A 19,184-nucleotide genomic window follows, 5' to 3' on the forward strand; every position below is an offset into this window, starting at 1 on the left:
CTAGTTTATATCCAATATTCAGCACGGTTATATACTCACAAGGGAAAAAATGGTCATTTTGACAGCGATGGACAAAGATAGCGTTCACAGGAAACATGGAGAAAGTCACGGGAATTTTTCCTTTTTCCGGTTTTTGTCAAAGGGGTCCCTAGTAGGCCAATATCTTGATGTTAACCTGGCTGCAACTTTGCAGTGAAAGAGAAGCCCTCAGCAGAGCACAACTTGCGAGGAGGATACACGATCGTAAACACCAACCACCGAAATTCTGGATACAAATGTAGGAGTAGTAGTTAAGGATCTGTGGCACAATTAAATGTGATATTTTCGGACTTGTTCTTGAGTTGTTAATTGATTTAATTCTTGCTTATGAATGACTTATTTCCTGCTCATGAACGTCATTTTACAATTATTGAGGTATTCTTTTTTATAAATTAAAAGATCAAAGCCAAAGAGGACTAAATCTTGTACGTACCAGCCCTAACTGATTTTACTCGTACTTAAGATCTGCCAACTAAAATCATTTTTATAAGATCGAACGGCTATAATAGACCCCCACCTCTACATAGACAGACTTTATATATATATATATATATATATATATATATATATATATATATATATATATATATATTAGAGTTTGTAAATTAGAATTTATCTTACCAATAATAGAGTATTCATATGTTAGAAATTTTCTTTCCAATTAACAACAAGTCAAATGCTTTCTATATATTAGATATTTTATACAAAGTTAAATATATAAACTTTTTAACTTTTATAAATACACACTATATACCTTTGGAATCAAAGTCTAAACACAACATCGGTGTAGCTGGCACGGTAGCATAAGCTGGCTTGAAATGTCACTAGGACACCAATAACAATGTTAAGACATGAAGTTCATGCTCATCATCATATTGCGCTCATCGTCAAATTGATCAAGGCCATCATCATATTGCGCATTTATGGTACTATAGGGTTTAACAATAAGACTAGGGCTTTGTTTGGCCCAACTTTAGCTGCCAACTCCAACATATCTAGAGCTAGAGATGTGTTAAATGATATTGATTCTCTATTTTTTAAGTGAAGTTAACGAAGTTGCTCCTAAAAATTGAACTACAAAGACGGAGCTGGCCTTTTACTGTTCCATAGCTCCACGCCACCTCAAAAGACCCACTATCATTTAAATTTCTGATGTAATTGTTAATCAAAATGGGCTAGGTCCAATTAAAGTTGATTAAAATTCCACTAGCCCACAATGAATGGTAGAGACAATAATACCACCTTAGAGATTTAAAGTGGAGAAGCTCAACTTAAATAGAGAGGTTAGTGAGACTCTTCGTTGACTGGTTGAGACGGTAGGAAGACCGCCACACGTGCGCGCGCCGACCGGCCAGATGGACGGTCCGGTCCGGTCTGGGACGTGGCGCGGCGGCCGGACATCCTTTTGCAACGGCTGGGAATTGAAAGAAATGATTTTGAATCCCCGTGATTGCGTAACGTTCGCAACGATAATTGCGCGGTAATCACGCAATTTGATTGTGTGGTAATCACGTAACGAAATCGTGGGATCGGGGGACGCGGATTCGGGTTTCCATATTTCTTCTTCTTCTTCCCGAGGCCAGATCAGCTCTTCTCCATTCTTTTGCTCCTCCCTGGTTTTCTCGAGTTCTCACGCCACCTCTCTGTCTCCCCGGTTCTGTTCTCTTGCGCGCACGAGAGTTCGGAACGAGCAGGCCTCTGGAACCCCTCTCACCAGAGTACCTGCCAAGGTAGGCGGGTGCTAAGGTTTTTGAGAAGTGCGTTCGCACGACTGCTCTCTCTGCTTTCACGATGTCGACCGACGGAGCTGCGCACGTTGACGGCGATGGCAGTGGCAGCGGCAACGGTGGCGCCGAAAGCAGTGGCAGCGGCAACAGGAACGACAACATCAACGGAGGCAGTACTGCCTTGAACACCAGCGGAGGGCCATTCTCAGAGTATACCGCACTTCCTTTTCTTCTGTTTACTATTTTAGAATGCCTGTTAGCAATGTTTTCATTGCTACACGTACATGAAATGGATGCTTGTGCTTATCATATATTAAGCATGATGGTAGATGTTCTGCTCATAATTTTTAGATCAATCCCTATGTCTGTCATGCCTATTGTCTTATTATTTTAGATTAAAATATGCCGAAATGTGACCATATTTCCAACAATCCAAAAATCTTATAGGTCCTTTTCGGTAGTTGGTTTTGCTACTTCTTTGAAACCGCATGTATTTGATGGTTCGAATTATAAGAGATGGAAAGCACGTGCAATGCTGTGGTTGACAGCCATGCAATGCTTCCTTGTCTCACGGGGCAAACTGACCAAAAGGCCTCTCTCACCTGAGGAGGCGGCCAAATTTGAGTCGGCGGATTGCCTGTTCCGTGGGGCATTGATCAGTGTATTGGCCGACAACATAGTGGACGTGTATATGCACATGCCTTCGGGGAAGGAGATGTGAGATGCACTTGAGGCCAAGTTCGGAGTTTCCGATGCTGGCAACGAGCTGTATGTCAAGGAGCAGTTTTATGACTACAAAATAGTTGGTGACCGTTCTGTAGTGGAACAGACTCATGAGATTCAGATGCTGGCAAAGGAACTTGAGAACAACCGCTGTGAATTGCCTGACAAGTTTGTGGCTGGTGGCATTATTGCCAAACTGCCACCCTCTTGGTCAGATTTTGCTACTTCTCTAAAACACAAGAGATAGGAGTTCAGTGTTACTGATCTCATTGACTCTTTGGGTGTTGAGGAGAAGGCAAGGGCAAAGGACAGCAAAGGCAAAAAGGTAGAGGGAGATTCTAGCGCCAATTTGGTGCAGAAGAAGAACCCTCATGCATCCCACAACAACAAGAAGAAAGTCAAGCCTGACGTCAAACCAAACGCCGCTACTGCCTTTAAGAAGAAAGGCAAGAGAAAGGCCAAGGATGACTGCTTTGTGTGCGGTAAACCTGGGCATTGGGCCAAGAACTGTCTTGATCGTAAGGACAAGAAGGCTGCCAACATGGTCATTAGCGAGGGCGGAGGAACATCGGGGTATGGTAATCTTTTACCTACTGTTTTATCTGTTTTTCATTCACCTGATTGGTGGATTGATACTGGTGCTAATATTCATGTGTGTGCTGACATTTCCCTATTTTCTTCTTACCAGTTCGGGAGAGGTTCCTTCTTGTTGATGGGAAATGGGTGACTTGCGGCTGTTCATGGTGTTGGTACGATCGATCTGAAGTTTACTTCGAGAAAGACCGTGCAACTCAAGAACGTGCAGCATGTCCCTTCAATAAAGAAGAATCTAGATAGTGGCTCTCTATTGTGTAGAGATAGTTTTAGACTTGTGTGTGAGTCCAATAAATGTGTTGTTTCAAAATATAGAACTTTTATTGGTAAAGGTTATGACAGCGGAGGCTTGTTCCGCTTTTCTTTGAATGACATGTGTAATAATAAGGTTGTGAACCATATTTGTTAGAATGATGAGTCCAATGTGTGACATTCACGACTCTGTCATGTGAATTTCGGTTATATGATGCACTTAGCCAACATGAGTTTAATTCCAAAATTCACTTTAGCCAAAGGTTCTAAGTGCCATACTTGTGTTCCGTGGAAACAACCTCGCAAGCCTCACAAGGCAGCAGAGGCGAGGAATTTGGCACCTCTAGAACTTGTTCATTCAGATTTGGGTGAAATGAACAGTGTGTTGACTAAAGGCGGAAAGAAATACTTCATGACATTGATAGATGATTGCACTAGATTTTGCTATGTGTATTTGTTAAAATCAAAAGATGAAGCATTGCATTACTTTAAGATTTATAAGGCTGAGGTAGAAAACCAACTAGAGAGGAAAATCAAACGGTTGAGGTCTGATAGAGGTGAAGAATATTTTTCCAATAAGTTTACATCCTTTTGCGAAGAGCTTGGAATTATTCATGAGAGGACGCCTCCCTATTCACCCCAGTCAAACGGGGTAGCCGAAAGAAAGAACCGCACTCTAACTGAGATGGTGAATGTCATGTTAGATACCGCGGGACTATCTAAGGAATGGTGGGGTGATGCAATTTTGACTGCTTGTCATGTCCTGAATAAAATTTCAATGAAGCACAAGGAAGTAAGCCATTCGAGGAATGGGAAAAGAAGAGGTTAAATATCTCCTACCTACGCACATGGGGCTGTTTGGCAAAGGTGAATGTACCTATAGTCAAAAAGCGAAAACTTGGACCAAAAACCGTTGACTGTGTGTTCCTTGGTTATGCTATCTACAACATGGGCTATAGATTCTTAATAGTAAACTCTGGTGTGCCAGACATGCGTGTAGTTATAATTTTTGAGTCCAGAGACGCTACATTTTTTGAGAATTAATTTTCCATGAAGAGTACACCTAGCATTTCTAGTCAAGAACCTATTGCATCCCATGAGCACTTTGAAACGATAGAACACGATGATCAAACTGTTAAGGAAAATCCCGAGGAGAATAACATTGTAGATACTCGAAAGAGTAAGAGACAAAGGATTGCAAAATCCTTTAGAGATGACTACATTATATATCTCATAGATGATACTCCAAGAACCATAGAAGAGATATTTATTTCCTGACGCTGACTAATGGAAGGAAGCAGTACGCAGTGAGATGGATTCTATTATGTCTAATGGTACTTGGGAAATCGTTGAGTGTCCATATGGGTATAAGCCTGTTGGATGCAAATGGGTTTTCAAGAAAAAACTTAGGCCTGATGGTACAATTAAAAAGTACAAGGTAAGGCTTGTGGCCAAGGGTTATACCCAGAAGGAAGGCGAGGATTTCTTTGATACTTACTCACCAGTTGCTCGCTTGACCACTATTAGGGTACTATTAGCTCTAGCAGTCTCTCATGGTCTTCTCGTCCATCAGATGAATGTTAAGACAGCTTTCCTAAACGGAGAGTTAGAGGAGGAGATCTATATGGATCAACCAGATGGCTATGTACTAGAAGGTCAGGAGGGAATGGTGTGTAAATTATTGAAATCCTTGTATGGCCTTAAGCAAGCACCCAAGCAATGACATGACAAGTTTGCTTTGTTGCGAATGAAGCTAACAAATGTGTGTACTATCGATATGGTGGGGGAGGGCGAGTAATCTTGTGTCTATATGTCGATGACATATTGATCTTTGGAACTAGCCTCAATGTGATTGAGGAGGTTAAGGACTTTTTGTCCAAAAGCTTTGAAATGAAGGACTTGGGAGTGGCTGATGTTATTCTTAACATTAAGCTACTGAAAGGAGATGAGGCTGGGATTACACTTGTGCAATCTCACTATGTGGACAAGGTCTTGAGTCGCTTCGGGTATAGTGACTGCAAGCCAACTCCTACCCCTTATGATCCCAGCGTGCTATTAAGGAAAAACCGAAGGATAGCAAGGGATCAGTTGAGATACTCCCAAATCATTGTCTCATCGATGTACTTAGCTAGTGCAACAAGGCCTGACATCTCATTTGTTGTTGGCAAACTGAGCCGGTTTGTTTCAAATCCGGGAGATGATCACTAGCGGGCTCTAGAAAGAGTCATGCGCTATCTAAAGGGGACAATGAGTTTTGAAATTCACTATACTGGGTACCCAAAAGTACTAGAAGGGTATAGTGACTCTAACTGGATATCTAATGCTAATGAGATAAAAGCCACAAGTGGATATGTGTTCACACTTGGAGGTGGCGCTGTTTCCTAGAAGTCTTGCAAGCAGACCATCTTAACGAGGTCGACAATGGAAGCAGAACTCACAGCACTAGATACTGCCACAGTTGAGGCCGAGTGGCTTCGTGAGCTCCTGATGGATTTGCCGGTGGTTGAAAAACCAGTATCAGCAATTCTAATGAACTGTGATAATCGAACAGTGATTATTAAGATGAGCAGTTCAAAGGACAACATTAAGTTATCTAGGCATGTAAAAAGAAGACTGAAGTCTGTCAGGAAACAGAAAAACTCCGGAGTGATAGCACTGGACTACGTCCAGACAGCTAAAAATCTGGTAGATCAGTTTACCAAGGGACTATCACGTTATGTGATAGACAATGAATCGAGGGAAATGAGTTTGAGACCCACTTAAAGTTGCACAATAGTGAAAACATATCCATTCTGATAGGAAATCCCGTGAATTTGGATGGTGAGACAAGCTGTTATATAACTGAGAGAAGAGACCCTTAAAAGGACTCATTTCCGTAGTGTATTTCTCTTCTACTCTGTATGGTAGGATGACTTATGCCTTAATGTGATCCGAGAGGCTTTTCTCAAAGCAGAGATATTGACCTACAGAACATCTTAGAAGGAACACACCTATATGAGTTCGACTGCTAGTCACAACCTATGAGATTTGGGTATCTCTAGATACTCATGAAAGGGCCTGGAGTTTGACTCATATGCTCCAAACAAGAGGGGATGCAGACGATAGCCTAGTATCAGTAAAGGTTCTGAGTGAAACCTGACCGCACAAGACTGACAATTCAAGGCATAGTCCATTGTTCAGTTGTGGTCTGATGTAGCTCTTTACCTAGGTGAAAGTTCAACTTAACAGTCTTCACCGAAACACTGGTATAATAAACAAGATAAGTCTTGAGAACTTTTCTTGTGGGCTATGAAATTTGGTGGGGATTGTTAATCAAAATAGGCTAGGCCCAATTAAAGTTGATTAAAATTCCACTAGCCTACAATGAATGGTAGAGACAATAATACCACCTTGGAGATTTAAAGTGGAGAAGCTCAACTTAAATAGAGAGGTTAGTCAGACTCTCCGTTGACTGGTTGAGACGGTAGGAAGACCACCACACGCGCGCGCGCCGGCCGGCCGGCCGGTCCGGTCCGGGACGTGGCACGGCTCGTCCGGCCGCTGCGCCCACCCCTTCCTTTTGCAACGGCTGGGAATTGAAGAAGGAATTTCTTCTTCTTCTTCCCGAGGCCAAATCAGTTCTTCTCCATTCTTTTGCTCCTCCCTGGTTTTCTCGAGTTCTTGCGCCACCTCTCTGTCTCCTCGGTTTTGTTCTCTTGCGCGCACGAGAGTTCGGAACGAGCAGGCCTCCGGAACCCCTCTCGCCAGAGTACCTGTCACACCCGGAGTTTTGTCCTAAGCCTAAATTGTAAAAAAAAAATTCGTAAGTAACAATTGGCTTAATTAACTCAGGAAAAATCCCTCTAAAAGGAATTAATTCAACTAAATCGAGGCTCGCAAATCGACTAACTGGATTTAAATTCAAATTGCAGAAGTATAAAATTTAGCCAAACAAATTAATTTAAAACTCGGCAAAAGTGGGGTTTTCCTTTTTCCCTCCTTTTTCTTTTCTTTTTCCCTTCCTTCTCAAATTGGGCCGAAGTCCAATTTTCCTCCCTCCTTCTTTTTCCTTTCCTTTTTCTTTTTCTTTTTCTTCCCGGGCCGGCCCAGCCGAGCCGGCCCACCGCCACTCCTCCTCGGCCAGCCCAGCCGCGCCGGCCGCTCCCCTCAGCCCGCCAGCGCCCGCGCCGCCTGGGCCGCCGCTCGGCCCAGCTCGCCGCGTCGCCCGCGCCGCGAGTCCGCGCCGCCTCCCTCCTCTCTCGCACCACTGACAGGTGGGGCCCACCTGTCAGCGACCGAGCTCCGCCAGCCCGCGCCGGCCGAGTCCGAGACCGCCGCCGCGCCGCAACCGCCGCCGCCGAGACCGCGTCGTCGCCGACTCGGTCTCCAACCTCCGCCCGCCCTAGCCGGTGCCGCCACCCTATAAATCCCGAGCCGCCGCGCGCCGTCGCTCGTGTCGCCGCCGCGCTGCTGCCTCTCCCCGCCGCCGCGCAACTTCGCCGTCGGACGCCTTCGCCACTGTCCAGCCGCGTCATCACCTCCGCGTCGCTGTCGTCGACCAGTCGCCGTCCTCGTCGTCGCCGGTGAACGTCCCCGCGCCGCGCATTCCTCCGTCGCGTCGTCGCCGTCGCTCCCGGTCGCCTCGCCGCCGCCAATCGATCTCCGCCGCCACCGCCGATCTCCCGCACCCGCTCGCGTCGCCACCTCCGCCTCGGTCTCGCCGACCCGCCCGAGCCCTCGCCGCCGCCGGTGAGCACTTGCACCCTCCTCCCCTCTCTCCCCCCCTTCCGGCCGACCGCCGCCGAGTCGCGCGCCGTCGCCAGATGAGACCGAAGCTCGCCGCTCCCGCCGGCCGCCGTGGTCGTCGTCGCCTCCGCGTCGCCGACGTCTGGCCGCCGTTGCTTGCGCCCACGCGTGCCGCGCCGTCGCCGCTCGCCAGTCGCCATCGCCGCTGTTCTGCCGGGTTGCGCCCGTGCGTCGCCGCCCCGGCCGTCGTCGCCGTCGCGCCGTCGCCGCTCGCCGGTCGTCGCCGTCGCGCCGTCGCCGCTCGCCGGTCGTCGCCGTCGCGCCGTCGCCGTCGTGTCGCCGTCGCCGTGCGCCGCCGCCACCGCGTCGCCCGCCGCTCCCGCCGGTCGCCGCCGTCCGCCCGACCGCGCGTTCTGTCCCCTTCTCTCTGTTCCTCTCTCGCTGACGAGTGGGTCCCACCCGTCAGTCGTCCCCACGCCCTCCTCCTCTCTCTCTCCTCCCCGGGCCCGCGTGTCAGTCTCTCCCTCTCCCCTTCTCTCACCGACAGGTGGTCCCCACCTGTCAGCCGTCAGCTTCCTCTCTCCTCGCTGACGTCAGCAGCCCCATTAATTGCGCAATAATTGATTTAGGACTTTTCTGTTTAGTTAAAAAACCCAGAAAACTTCTAAAATTCACAAGTAATTCATCTAGTCTCCGTTTAGGCCCATTCAAATTTCATTAAATTCAAAATTATCAAGAATCCATTAAAAATAGTTTCTTTTGCTGTTTCAGTAGAGTTTGTGCCTATTTTATTTATTTTTGTGCTTTGTCGCTTAGATTCGGACCCCGCCGAAGAGCCGGTTTACTTCGAGATCGTCGCCGAAGTTCCCCAAGGGCCAGAGCAAGGCAAGTGGCACTCATCCTTGAACATATTGAACCCATTATTGCAAATTCCCCGCTTTATTATTTCAAATATGCATTGTTTTAATTAAAGTACTTACTTTATGTAATTTTCGGGTAAACCTTATTATTATGCCGTTGTTTATCCAACTTTATTCATTGTTGGACCAGGGGTAACTTGATTAGAGTCAGGCCTAGGTTAATGCTTAGCCATGCTTAGAACAAATAGCTCATGGGATCACATTTAATTATGCTTAGTCCTGAACAGCTGAGATAATGATTCACTACCCGGTACGGGTTAATGTCAACTAAAATATTGATAATAGTGGGTTGTGGGTGCATGGTTTTGAGAGTCGCACCCATGGTAATTAAGGACCGGTTCACGGGAAACCCTGGAAGTAAATAAGTGCTAACCACATGCCGAAATGGGTAAGGTGGGATTTGGAGCATGACTTCGAACTATTTGACGTACCCAGGCAAGGGTAGGCGTGATGGAGTATGGACGGGCAATCGTGGTGTAACGAAAGCTTCTCCTGCTTCCGGATCTACCAAGGCACAAGAGGGGACTGCCCGACTTGGTGTAAAGGAGGGGGTGAAACCTGAAGTGTGGTGCGATTAAATAGGGAGGGTTGTGTAACGGGTCTTATCACGGTCTCCTTTCCGGTATGCCGTGGTGGTATGTCGGCGCACGTTCAAGTGTAGTGGAGTCGTGTCTTGTGGGTACAGTAGTACACCTCTGATCAGAGTATAAACTATTCGAATAGCCGTGCCCACGGTTAAGGGCGAACTCCCAGCTTCACTGTGATTAGTGAACCTTAATAACTTGAGTAAATGTGTTATCACTTGGGACTACTGCGACGTGGTGTAACGTTGAGTAGTGGTTGGGCCTGTTGTAACGTGGTGTAACGTTGGACAGTGTTGTGGTACTTTACAACTGCTTATTTTATTTATGCTTTACTGTTCTTAATTACCTTTATTCTTTAAGCTCTGTTATTTGTTTAAACTGCTGCTTTATTGCAACTAACCCTAGCATGTCCCTGTTAATCCTTATACATCATTTATTTCCCCCTTGTCCGTGTTACTTGTTGAGTACGGTGGTTTGTACTCAGCCTTGCTTAACTTTCCCAACCCAGAGCTAGAAGTAGAGTCCGATGGAGGTGCCTCTCAGGAGTGAGCTGTTCCGCCGTCGAAGTGTTGCCTGTGGACTGGAGCCGTACCCGCTGGAGCTAGTCTACCCCTTTGTTTTTCTTTCCGCTGCATTTCCGCTAGAATAAGTGTAATTTTCAGTTGTTTCTAAGAACGAAGGTTATGTAATCAACATTGTCTTTTTGTGTACCCTGGCTGGTCCTGGACAGGGAATTAATACACAATTAAGTTCAGAAATTCGTGTGAGGAATTTCTGGGCGTGACAGTACCTACTCGGGTAGGCGGGTGCTAAGGTTTTTGGGGAGTGCGTTCGCACGACTGCTCTCTCTGCTTTCACGATGTCGACCTACGGAGCTGCGCACGTTGACGGCGATGGCAGCGGCAGCGGCAACGGTGGCGCCGGCGGCAGTGGCAGCGGCAACGGGAACGGCAACATCAACGGAGACAGTACTGCCTCGGACACCAGCGAAGGGCCATTCTCAGAGTATACCGCGCTTCCTTTTCTTTTGTTTACTATTTTAGAATGCATGTTAGCAATGTTTCATTGCTACACGTACACAAAATGGATGCTTGTGCTTATCATATATTAAGCATGACGGTAGATGTTCTGTTTATAATTTTAGATTATTCCCTATGTCTGTCATGCCTATTGTCTTATTATTTTGGATTAAAATAATGCCAAAATATGACCATATTTCCAACAGTAATTACATGAACTACCACTCACTATCACTAACACCCATGTCTGTACTCTCCTTCCCTCTCAAATCGAAGTAGATGCGGAGCGGGGAGTGTGGTAGCAAGAGGAGTGAGGGCGATTGCCGGGCAGTGCATGGGCACAAGAGGTTGGTGCATGGGCAGCGGTCGAGCGGAGGCTGGTGACGAGCAGGACGACAACTGTAGGGCAGTGGTTTCTAGGTGGCGATGAAAGACGAATCTACAGTGGTACTATTATCATGTAACCTTCTCACAATCCTCTCCTTTAGAAGCTGTGGAGTTGACAAAACTAGCCAAACACTTTTGAGGTGTACTACAACTTCCATAAGAGCTAGCTTATGCTAGAATTGAAGTTCGGAGTTTGGAGCTTTATCAAACGGGCCCTAGATATAACATGGCTAAATATATGATGAAAACTATAATATAAAATTTAAGTTTTCTCTTAAAGATCGAAATCACATACATTAATGTTTTTTGTTAAATGCAGTGCAAACGGATGTGCACTGACACCCTGTCCTCGTGAGAACCTTTTAATGTTTGGGTCAATATATGTTAAGATTGGCTGGATCGACAAAGTCACAACAAGTACCTCTTGCTTATCCTAAAATTAAGTGACGGGCCAAGTCATCATATCCAAAGGCTAGCATATTTTGAGATTGAGAGATTACCAAAGTCATCATGGGCGCCTTAGCATATCTTGCCCGCTGTTCACAGGTACATTACTCATTGACAACATAGTTAATCGTAAATATTATGTGTGTGTTAAAGTCTAGGATTTAAACCAAAGTGAATAGATACAACCACAAGGGGCCTAACCAATTGATCAACCCTTATTTCTACGTACATCCATGATATTATGTGACCCTACAAAATTTTAAAGTGAGCTCCACTTAGTTTTTTTAAAAAATAGATAATGTACGAAATATCTCTTGTAAAAATAATTTTTAAAAAGCAATATTTTCTATAATACTCTTCCATTCTTTTTTTTTTACTTCTTGTTAATCATTGTCTCCAATATTTGTCTAATATTCATAAAGTTCTTAAGATTATAATGATGAATCTATCAATTGTATTTTCTCCAACACAATCTATGGTACCTTTACACATATTTATGCTCAGAGTTTTTTAAAGTTTGAATATCTATTTAGAAAAGGAGTTGATGTGTCAACTTTAATTAATAGAAAACAGCTAGCTAGAGAGACTCACGACAGAGAACCATCAACACAAAGTGGTGATATTATTCATGGCATTTGGATCCACTCGACCAAGTGTTCATTAATTGAAACTTCAAAATGTGGGCTGCAATAAGGATGAACAAGTTAGCCACGTACTCCTTGCAATAGGGGAAAAATATGTTAATAATTTCAAGTTAATTTCAAGATGTTTGTTCATGCAACGTATATGTGCCATGAGCGGGACCGGGAGAATCGACAACGCAACTTGCAAATTAAGAAACAATCAAATATTGCAGGAAGAACGCGAGAGAAGAAATAGAAATTCTATTTGGAGGAACATATATTAATTCCACGAGTTGTTGGGTTCGTTGGAGGCTCACTTGTTTGGTAGAATCTATAAGGGGCCGATAATGAATAGCACTACAGCTAGCTAGATCAACATTAGTCCAGAACATAATCATCTCAAACAATTCTTGCAACATGTGGCTATGTTTGATTGAGGAGAACCCTATATATGACTGTATTAATAAAATATTTTCGGCAAGTACAGATGCAACCACTCGAGTACTTACAAGCACATAACATCATTAGTTGTTTTTTCTGGGTGCTCATATTTTTCTGGAGTTTTTAATTTCGAGAAACAATATAAGCGTACATGTAGTAAAGTTCAGTGACAAAGCGTGAATATTTTAGAATTACTTAAATATAAACATGTGTGTGTGGACATGAGTGTGCTGTGGGTGTGGCTGGGTCATATGTATATGTCTGACCTGTACTCTGGCATCTTCCTCATTGGTTGTGTGATGGTGAATTTGTTAACACACCTTCTATGGTGATTTTTTTTATCAAGTACTACCTCCGTTTCATATTGTAAAACTTTTTAGCTTTGTCTAAATTTATCAATTAATGAATGTATATAATTTATATATATGTCTAGATTCATTACCATCCATATGAATCTAGACAATGCTAAAAACTCTTACATTATAAAACAGAGTGAGTACTTCGTATCTTTTAATGTTTCAAAAATCATTCACGTTATTAATACATTATTTCAGCTCTAGAATTCAAGACTACCGTACAAAGTCATCTCTAAAGATAAAATTATTTAAAAATCATTAACTTGTTCCGAACTAGAACGCGCACAACCCACATATATATAACAAAAGCAATGGATGTTTAGCTAGTTTTCATAACGAAAAAGACATGTCGCACGGAAGTGTAACCGTGAAAATTAATAGAGATTTACCAGGTCATTGATCCTCTCTATTTGGGTCATTTCTGCAGCTACTTCGGTTGATTCAAGAGAGAAAGTAACATGGATTATTAGTTGCGCGACGTTTTTGGCTTTTACTGCAGGCTTGCCAAGTTAATTAAATCTAAAAGGCCACTAGTGTCTAGTGGCAATCATTGTCCGTTTCCCAATATTAAAACCCTAATCTGATTTTAATAGTAGTACATGCTCCTTCTCTTTCAAACCTTTCTGGTTTTAGCGGATGCTTTTCCATAATTTATCCGTAATGTACGTGTCTGATCTGGTAATATTTAGATTAGCTGGAGTATATATCAGTGCCTTTTTGAGATTAAATTTTTGTAAGGCCATAGCTTCCGACCATATCGTTCACTTCTCCCAACCAACCGCAGGTTTCCCTTTCCCCACTGAGCAAATTGGAGTATAAAAACATCAACGTCAAATCAAGCAGCACTGTGAAGTTTATAGACGGTTCTGGCTCCCATATATAATGGCTGCAATGTGGTTTCCATATATAAGATATACGGTTTAAAACTGGTATACAATAAAAACATTTTTAGAGTACTACTTATCCCTTTAATCAAGTATCAAATTTCTTATCTTATATTCAGCCATATCCTCGCATTCCCAATCATGTTTTATTTTACAAATGGGATCCTCTACAACACTGCTTCTGTAGACTGCTCACCGACATATGGACCCAATAGCAAGTGAGGCCCACATGTCAGTGAGCAGTAACTACAGAAGCATTAATGTAGATGATCTAGACTTTTTTTCTTTAATTTCATCTTTTAACAATCATTGTACTGGAGTTTATCAAAGTAAGAAACAAATGCAATGAAACAAGATAAAGGAAGGATAACTGCATTGAGATTTAATAAAATGGAAGATATTATACTGGTCGGTGATATCAAAACTAGGGTCCATGGCCAGATGGGAGACGAGGTAGCGGAAAGGGTCTCCAAAGGGTTTTGATAGATGGAGGGGTTGAGCCAGCTTGACTCACCTTTTGGAAAGTCAAGCAGGCGTAAGGTTAGATTGATGCCCAACGGCTAGGGGCCTGGGTTTCGTGCAAAGGTAGGTGCCCCGCATTTCTACCTAGGGTAGAGTTGCGGTAAAATGACCGAGTCACACATGGTGCAATTACCACATGACCACATTCTCTGTCGTACACTCGTACCAGTAATGACGACATGTGTGCTGGCCATCGACCAAAGGACGAGCGCATGCCCTTTCACCCCTTCTTGTCTATCATGTCCATCATGTCCTCTTTATTACCCAACAACTCTAAGGTGAGGTACTTGCCACCCGAGGTTAGAAGTTGTCTGTCTTAGAGGTTACGTTGACCACTCAGAGCCGAGAACAGGTGGGAGAGATACCGACCATCTACTAGTATGACATGTTTATATTAAATGGCACCCGCGAGAGCCACTTGTAGCATAAAGGATAAAATGAGGGTCATGCCTCCAAGTAGGGTTTTACATCCCTAGGCGGCTCAAACCTAGATACTTCTCTATATCAGTGCGTACTTTTGCTTATTGCAATGAATCGGTCCGATGCTCTCTTTGACTATCTTGATCCCACCCCCTGGCCCAAACCCAAAAATTCAGAGGCCCACATGATCCCCAGCTAGAGTAGTTTACCTCTAACAATAGCATATTTAATTCTGTATTAGTATGAGAGGATGAATGAAAAAATAGAGTTATTTTGTGACAAAGGAGGTAAAAGAATATACTATATATATATATATATTATTTTCTTCTCAATTATAATCTCTTATAAATAACATGGAAATGTTTATATCTAGGACATTATGAAAAAATTAATACGATGTCTTGTTCAGCTATCCTTTTCACTATCTAATTAGCTAATTTAGGTTTGTATACTTTGTGACCAATTTAAGGCAGCGTTGTAGATTATTCGCATATGAAATAATACTCTGTCCCATAATGGCTTTATTTTTTTAAGTTTTTCCCGTTTATCTAAAAAGAGTTTATTTTTTAAGAATTTATCGTATTTTAGTTTGGTAAAGTGAATAACAAATGTATCATAACTAAAAAAACATGGGATTAATGTATTGGGATTTGAAAATGTCAAGGATATTATAGTATGTGTGATTTTGTATTAATTTGTGCGAGGGAGACTAAAAATGAAGTTTTGAGTGGGGGAATATAATGGATTATGTACTTCAAATAAATATTTTATCTTATAAATCTAATAAATAGAGTGGTCTAACAATGAAATAGGAAAAAAACCATCAAGCAAATATTGGATATAAGCATAAAAGAACGAAGTTTTAAATGAATGAATCTAATGCAATAGGACTATATCATATCATTCTCAAAGCTTTAGTCACATGTATCCTGATGGCAAGTTTTAACCAGTCTCATTATATCTTCCATTCTCTATCTATATCTAGACGCAATCCCTTTAAATAAATAACTAAAATTATATTGCTAAATGTGTATAAAATTCAAATACACAAACTTTTAAACCTAGAATAAAAATAAAATAAAAGTCACAAAATTAACAAATAGTAATATATTAGAAAGGAAATCCCGGTGCTATAAATATTACACACACATTATCAAGCTTTAAATAGAAATAATGAAGCGAGGTAGAAATGTGTCCCTGATCTCTGTCTCTTTGAGCGTGTTACCAGATTCTCATTTGTGTGTAGCATGGTGTTGGATATGCAATTGTGCAGGTATATATACTGTTGTATATTTGGAAAAATTGATGCGTTAAAATAATTATAATCAGTTAAAAAATATGAATTATTGGTCAACAAAAAGAAAATCTAAAAAGCCCTATTTATATTAACATGCTATCAAGAAGGATGCCTATGTTAGCACCTTCGATGGGAGCTGCATAGGATCAACCCCACGTGAGGAAACCAACTTTTCCACCGGCAGTCAACGCGCCGGTAGCAGAACAAGAAACCTGTGCAGCATGTGCCCGGCGATTTTGCTTACTGTTTGTTCGGAAATGGTATCGATCTATCCTCGTCTTCTCGCTTAGAAACAAAAATTTAAATTTTTAATTCTAAATTTAAAATTTATTATATGGTATTTTTTATCGTAGTTCAATTTTCAGATTTTTTTAAATAGTCAGGAGTATGTATAATTTTTTATAATTATTACTGTACTGTTTTTCTTGTTTACCTAGAATAAGGCAAAAATGGGCCCTCCGCCTCGACAGCTTATCCCAGCAGACAGCACAGAAAAAGCACCGATGCTCAGTGATCGCGCACAACGCTGGTCGGCTCGGTCCACCCAACTTCCGCCCCTCCTTCCCATCGTCCCTCCCCCAACGTCCACCCACCAACCCACACGCACCCTCCAGCTCCGACCTCGCCGCCCGCCTCCAACCACCCTCCCCATCCATGTCCTCCTCCTCTTCCCCCCTCCTCCTCCTCCTCCTAATCCTGCTGCTGCTACTCCTCCCCGACGCAGCCCGTTCCCAGCGGCAGCAGCAGCAATGCCCGCTCAACTTCACCGCGCTGGGGCCCTTCCTGGCTCCGCCGCTCCCCGCCGACGACTCCGCCCGCTGCCTCTTCGCCGTGCAGTCCGTCCGCCTCCTCCTCGCGCTCCACCTCGCCGCCACGGGCTCCTTCGTGCTCCCGGCTAACGCCTCCTGCCTCCGTCCGCTCCGCGCCGCGCTCCCCTTCGCGCTCCCGCCGCCCTCCGCCTGCGGCCTCTCGGGCCTCGACGCGCTCCTCGCGTCCCCCGGATGCGGCAACGTCTCCTCGCTCGGGGACTTCGACGCCGCCGTCCCCGCCGCCTCGCGCGCGGACATGAACGCCACCTGCGACCGGGACCTCACCCCCGTCCCCGACTGTACCGCCTGCACCACCTCGCTCAGCAAGGCCGCCGCCGCGTACCTCCTGCCGGGGTCCCCCGACAACGGCGGGAACAACGTCACCGGCTGCGTCCAGTACCCCTTCATCTACGCCGGCGCCGCCGCCAGCCCGCGTGGCGCCGCCGACCCGGCCACGGCCTTCTGCCTCTACCTTCTCAAGGTGAACTCTCCATCCAACGCCCGCTCCGGTGTCCCCGGTTGGGTCTACGGCGTCGTGTTTGGCTGCGTCGCCATGGTGCTGCTCGTCGCCGCGGTTGCTGGCTCTTGGTTCTTCGTGCGGCGGAGGCGGAGGAGGGCAGCGGCGGCGGCGCTGGCTAAGGCCACGGCAGACAGCAGGAGCAAGCGCTCGCAGGCGATGGAGTCAATCAGCGCGAGCACCACGCTGGTCCAGTTCACCTACGACGAGGTTAAGGCGGCCACAGGGGGATTCGCGAGGGAGAGCATCATTGGCCGCGGCGGCTTCGGCAATGTGTACAAGGGTGTACTCCCGGACGGCGCGGAGGTGGCGGTTAAGCGCTTCAAGAACTGCTCGGCGGCCGGGGACGCTGCGTTCGCGCACGAGGTGGAGGTCGTGGCCAGCGTGCGCCATGTCAACCTGGTCGCCATCCGTGGGTACTGCATCGCTACCACGGAGAGAGAGGGGCACCAGCGGATGATTGTGTGCGACCTCATGCATAATGGCAGCCTCCACGATCACCTGTTTGGTGCTGGGGAATGCCAAATGGTCTGGCCTGTGAGGCAGAGGATTGCTATTGGGATGGCGCGCGGCCTGGCTTATCTGCACCGCGGAGCGCAGCCGGCAATCATTCACAGGGATATCAAAGCGAGCAATATCTTGCTTGATGACGACTTTGAGGCTATGGTGGCTGATTTCGGATTGGCCAAGTTTGCGCCGGAAGGAATGACACACGTGAGTACACGGGTTGCTGGCACGCTGGGTTATGTAGCTCCAGAGTATGCCTTGTATGGCCAATTAACCGAAAAGAGTGATGTCTATAGCTTTGGAGTTGTGCTTCTTGAGCTTCTAAGCGGAAAGAGGGCATTCATCTCCCTTGGTGAAGGCCAGAACTTTGTGCTCAGTGAATGGGCTTGGTCATTGGTTCGGAGAGGGAAAACAGTGGATGTGATCCAAGAAGGAATGGCTGAGCCTGGTCCTACTGAGGTAATGGAGAAGTATGTACTTGTTGCAGCACTCTGCACACATCCTCAGCTGCATGCTAGGCCTACAATGGATCAAGTGGTGAAGATACTAGAAGCAGATTCAGTGTCTGGGCCTTTAATTATTCCGGAGCGCCCTCTCCCGGTAGTTGCAAACCTGGCTGAGATTGAGAGGTCAGCCAGTGGCAGTGGCTCAGGTCAGCTGTTTAGTCCCTCTGGTTTCCGGTCTTTTACTCGTATAAATGAAGATGCTGATTTGGAGTCTCCTAAAGAAGATTGACACTTTCCTTAGCTGATTAGAGAAAAGTTTATTGCTAGATTCTCTATGTATCATATTTTTTGTTAGCTTGATTTGTCTTAATGGGGTTACTCTATTGTGTAGATAGAAATTGTACTTTTCTTCCCACCCAGGAAATGTAAGATTCTTTGGTGACAGTTAATTCATTTAAAGCATCTGCTCTTGCATTTCTTTATTATATATTTAGCATTTAAATATCATTGGCGTGGACAACTTTTTATTATTTTGGATTGTCAGGATGATTGAAACAATTTCCTGTGATAGATTAGGTTTGGAAACCGTAACAGCTTTACCATCCAGTTCAAAGGCACATTATTAAGTATAAGGACGCTCCATTAATGCATCATATTCTTCTATTATATTGTATCATGTCTTGAAATGATAAGCATAAATTTGAAGTACTTGTCAGTTACCACTGATTATCTGTTGTCAAGGTAATTTATGATTATGTTGACAAAGTAAACCGAAAAGATTGCTCCTGAACACTTGCTTATTATTATTGGTAACACCAATTAGAAGCTACAACATTACCTTGGAGGTTGTTAATCAATTTAAGCACCTCCCTTACCAATTTAAGCACCTCCCTTAATCAATTTAAGCACCTCCCTTACCAATAGAAGCTACAACATTACCTTGAA

The 19,184-nt window shown here is 44.6% G+C and overlaps 1 protein-coding gene across 1 annotated transcript; it reads left to right on the forward strand.

Annotated features, from left to right (window-relative positions):
- Positions 1-1,830: 1,830 nt before the first annotated feature.
- LOC102702607 (probable LRR receptor-like serine/threonine-protein kinase RKF3) lies at positions 1,831-18,698 on the forward strand. The gene is made up of 5 exons (XM_040523048.1): positions 1,831-1,939; positions 2,588-2,661; positions 2,785-3,067; positions 3,178-3,238; positions 16,644-18,698. Exons 1-5 carry the CDS (start codon positions 1,831-1,833, stop codon positions 18,526-18,528), a joined length of 2,412 nt encoding a protein of 803 aa, XP_040378982.1. The 3' UTR covers positions 18,529-18,698.
- The last annotated feature ends 486 nt before the right edge of the window (positions 18,699-19,184 follow it).

Source organism: Oryza brachyantha, chromosome 1, assembly GCF_000231095.2.
Source record: "Oryza brachyantha chromosome 1, ObraRS2, whole genome shotgun sequence".
NCBI lineage: Eukaryota > Viridiplantae > Streptophyta > Magnoliopsida > Poales > Poaceae > Oryza > Oryza brachyantha.

What these genes read in the sequence shown, in the direction of transcription:
- LOC102702607 (XM_040523048.1), top strand. Translation starts at nt 1,831, where the DNA reads ATGTCGACCGACGGAGCTGCGCACGTTGACGGCGATGGCAGTGGCAGC. An exon ending in GTGAATTGCCTGACAAGTTT is followed by an intron (nt 2,662 to 2,784) that starts GTGGCTGGTGGC and finishes GTTGAGGAGAAG; the next exon opens with GCAAGGGCAAAGGACAGCAA. An exon ending in CGGAGGAACATCGGGGTATG is followed by an intron (nt 3,068 to 3,177) that starts GTAATCTTTTAC and finishes TCTTCTTACCAG; the next exon opens with TTCGGGAGAGGTTCCTTCTT.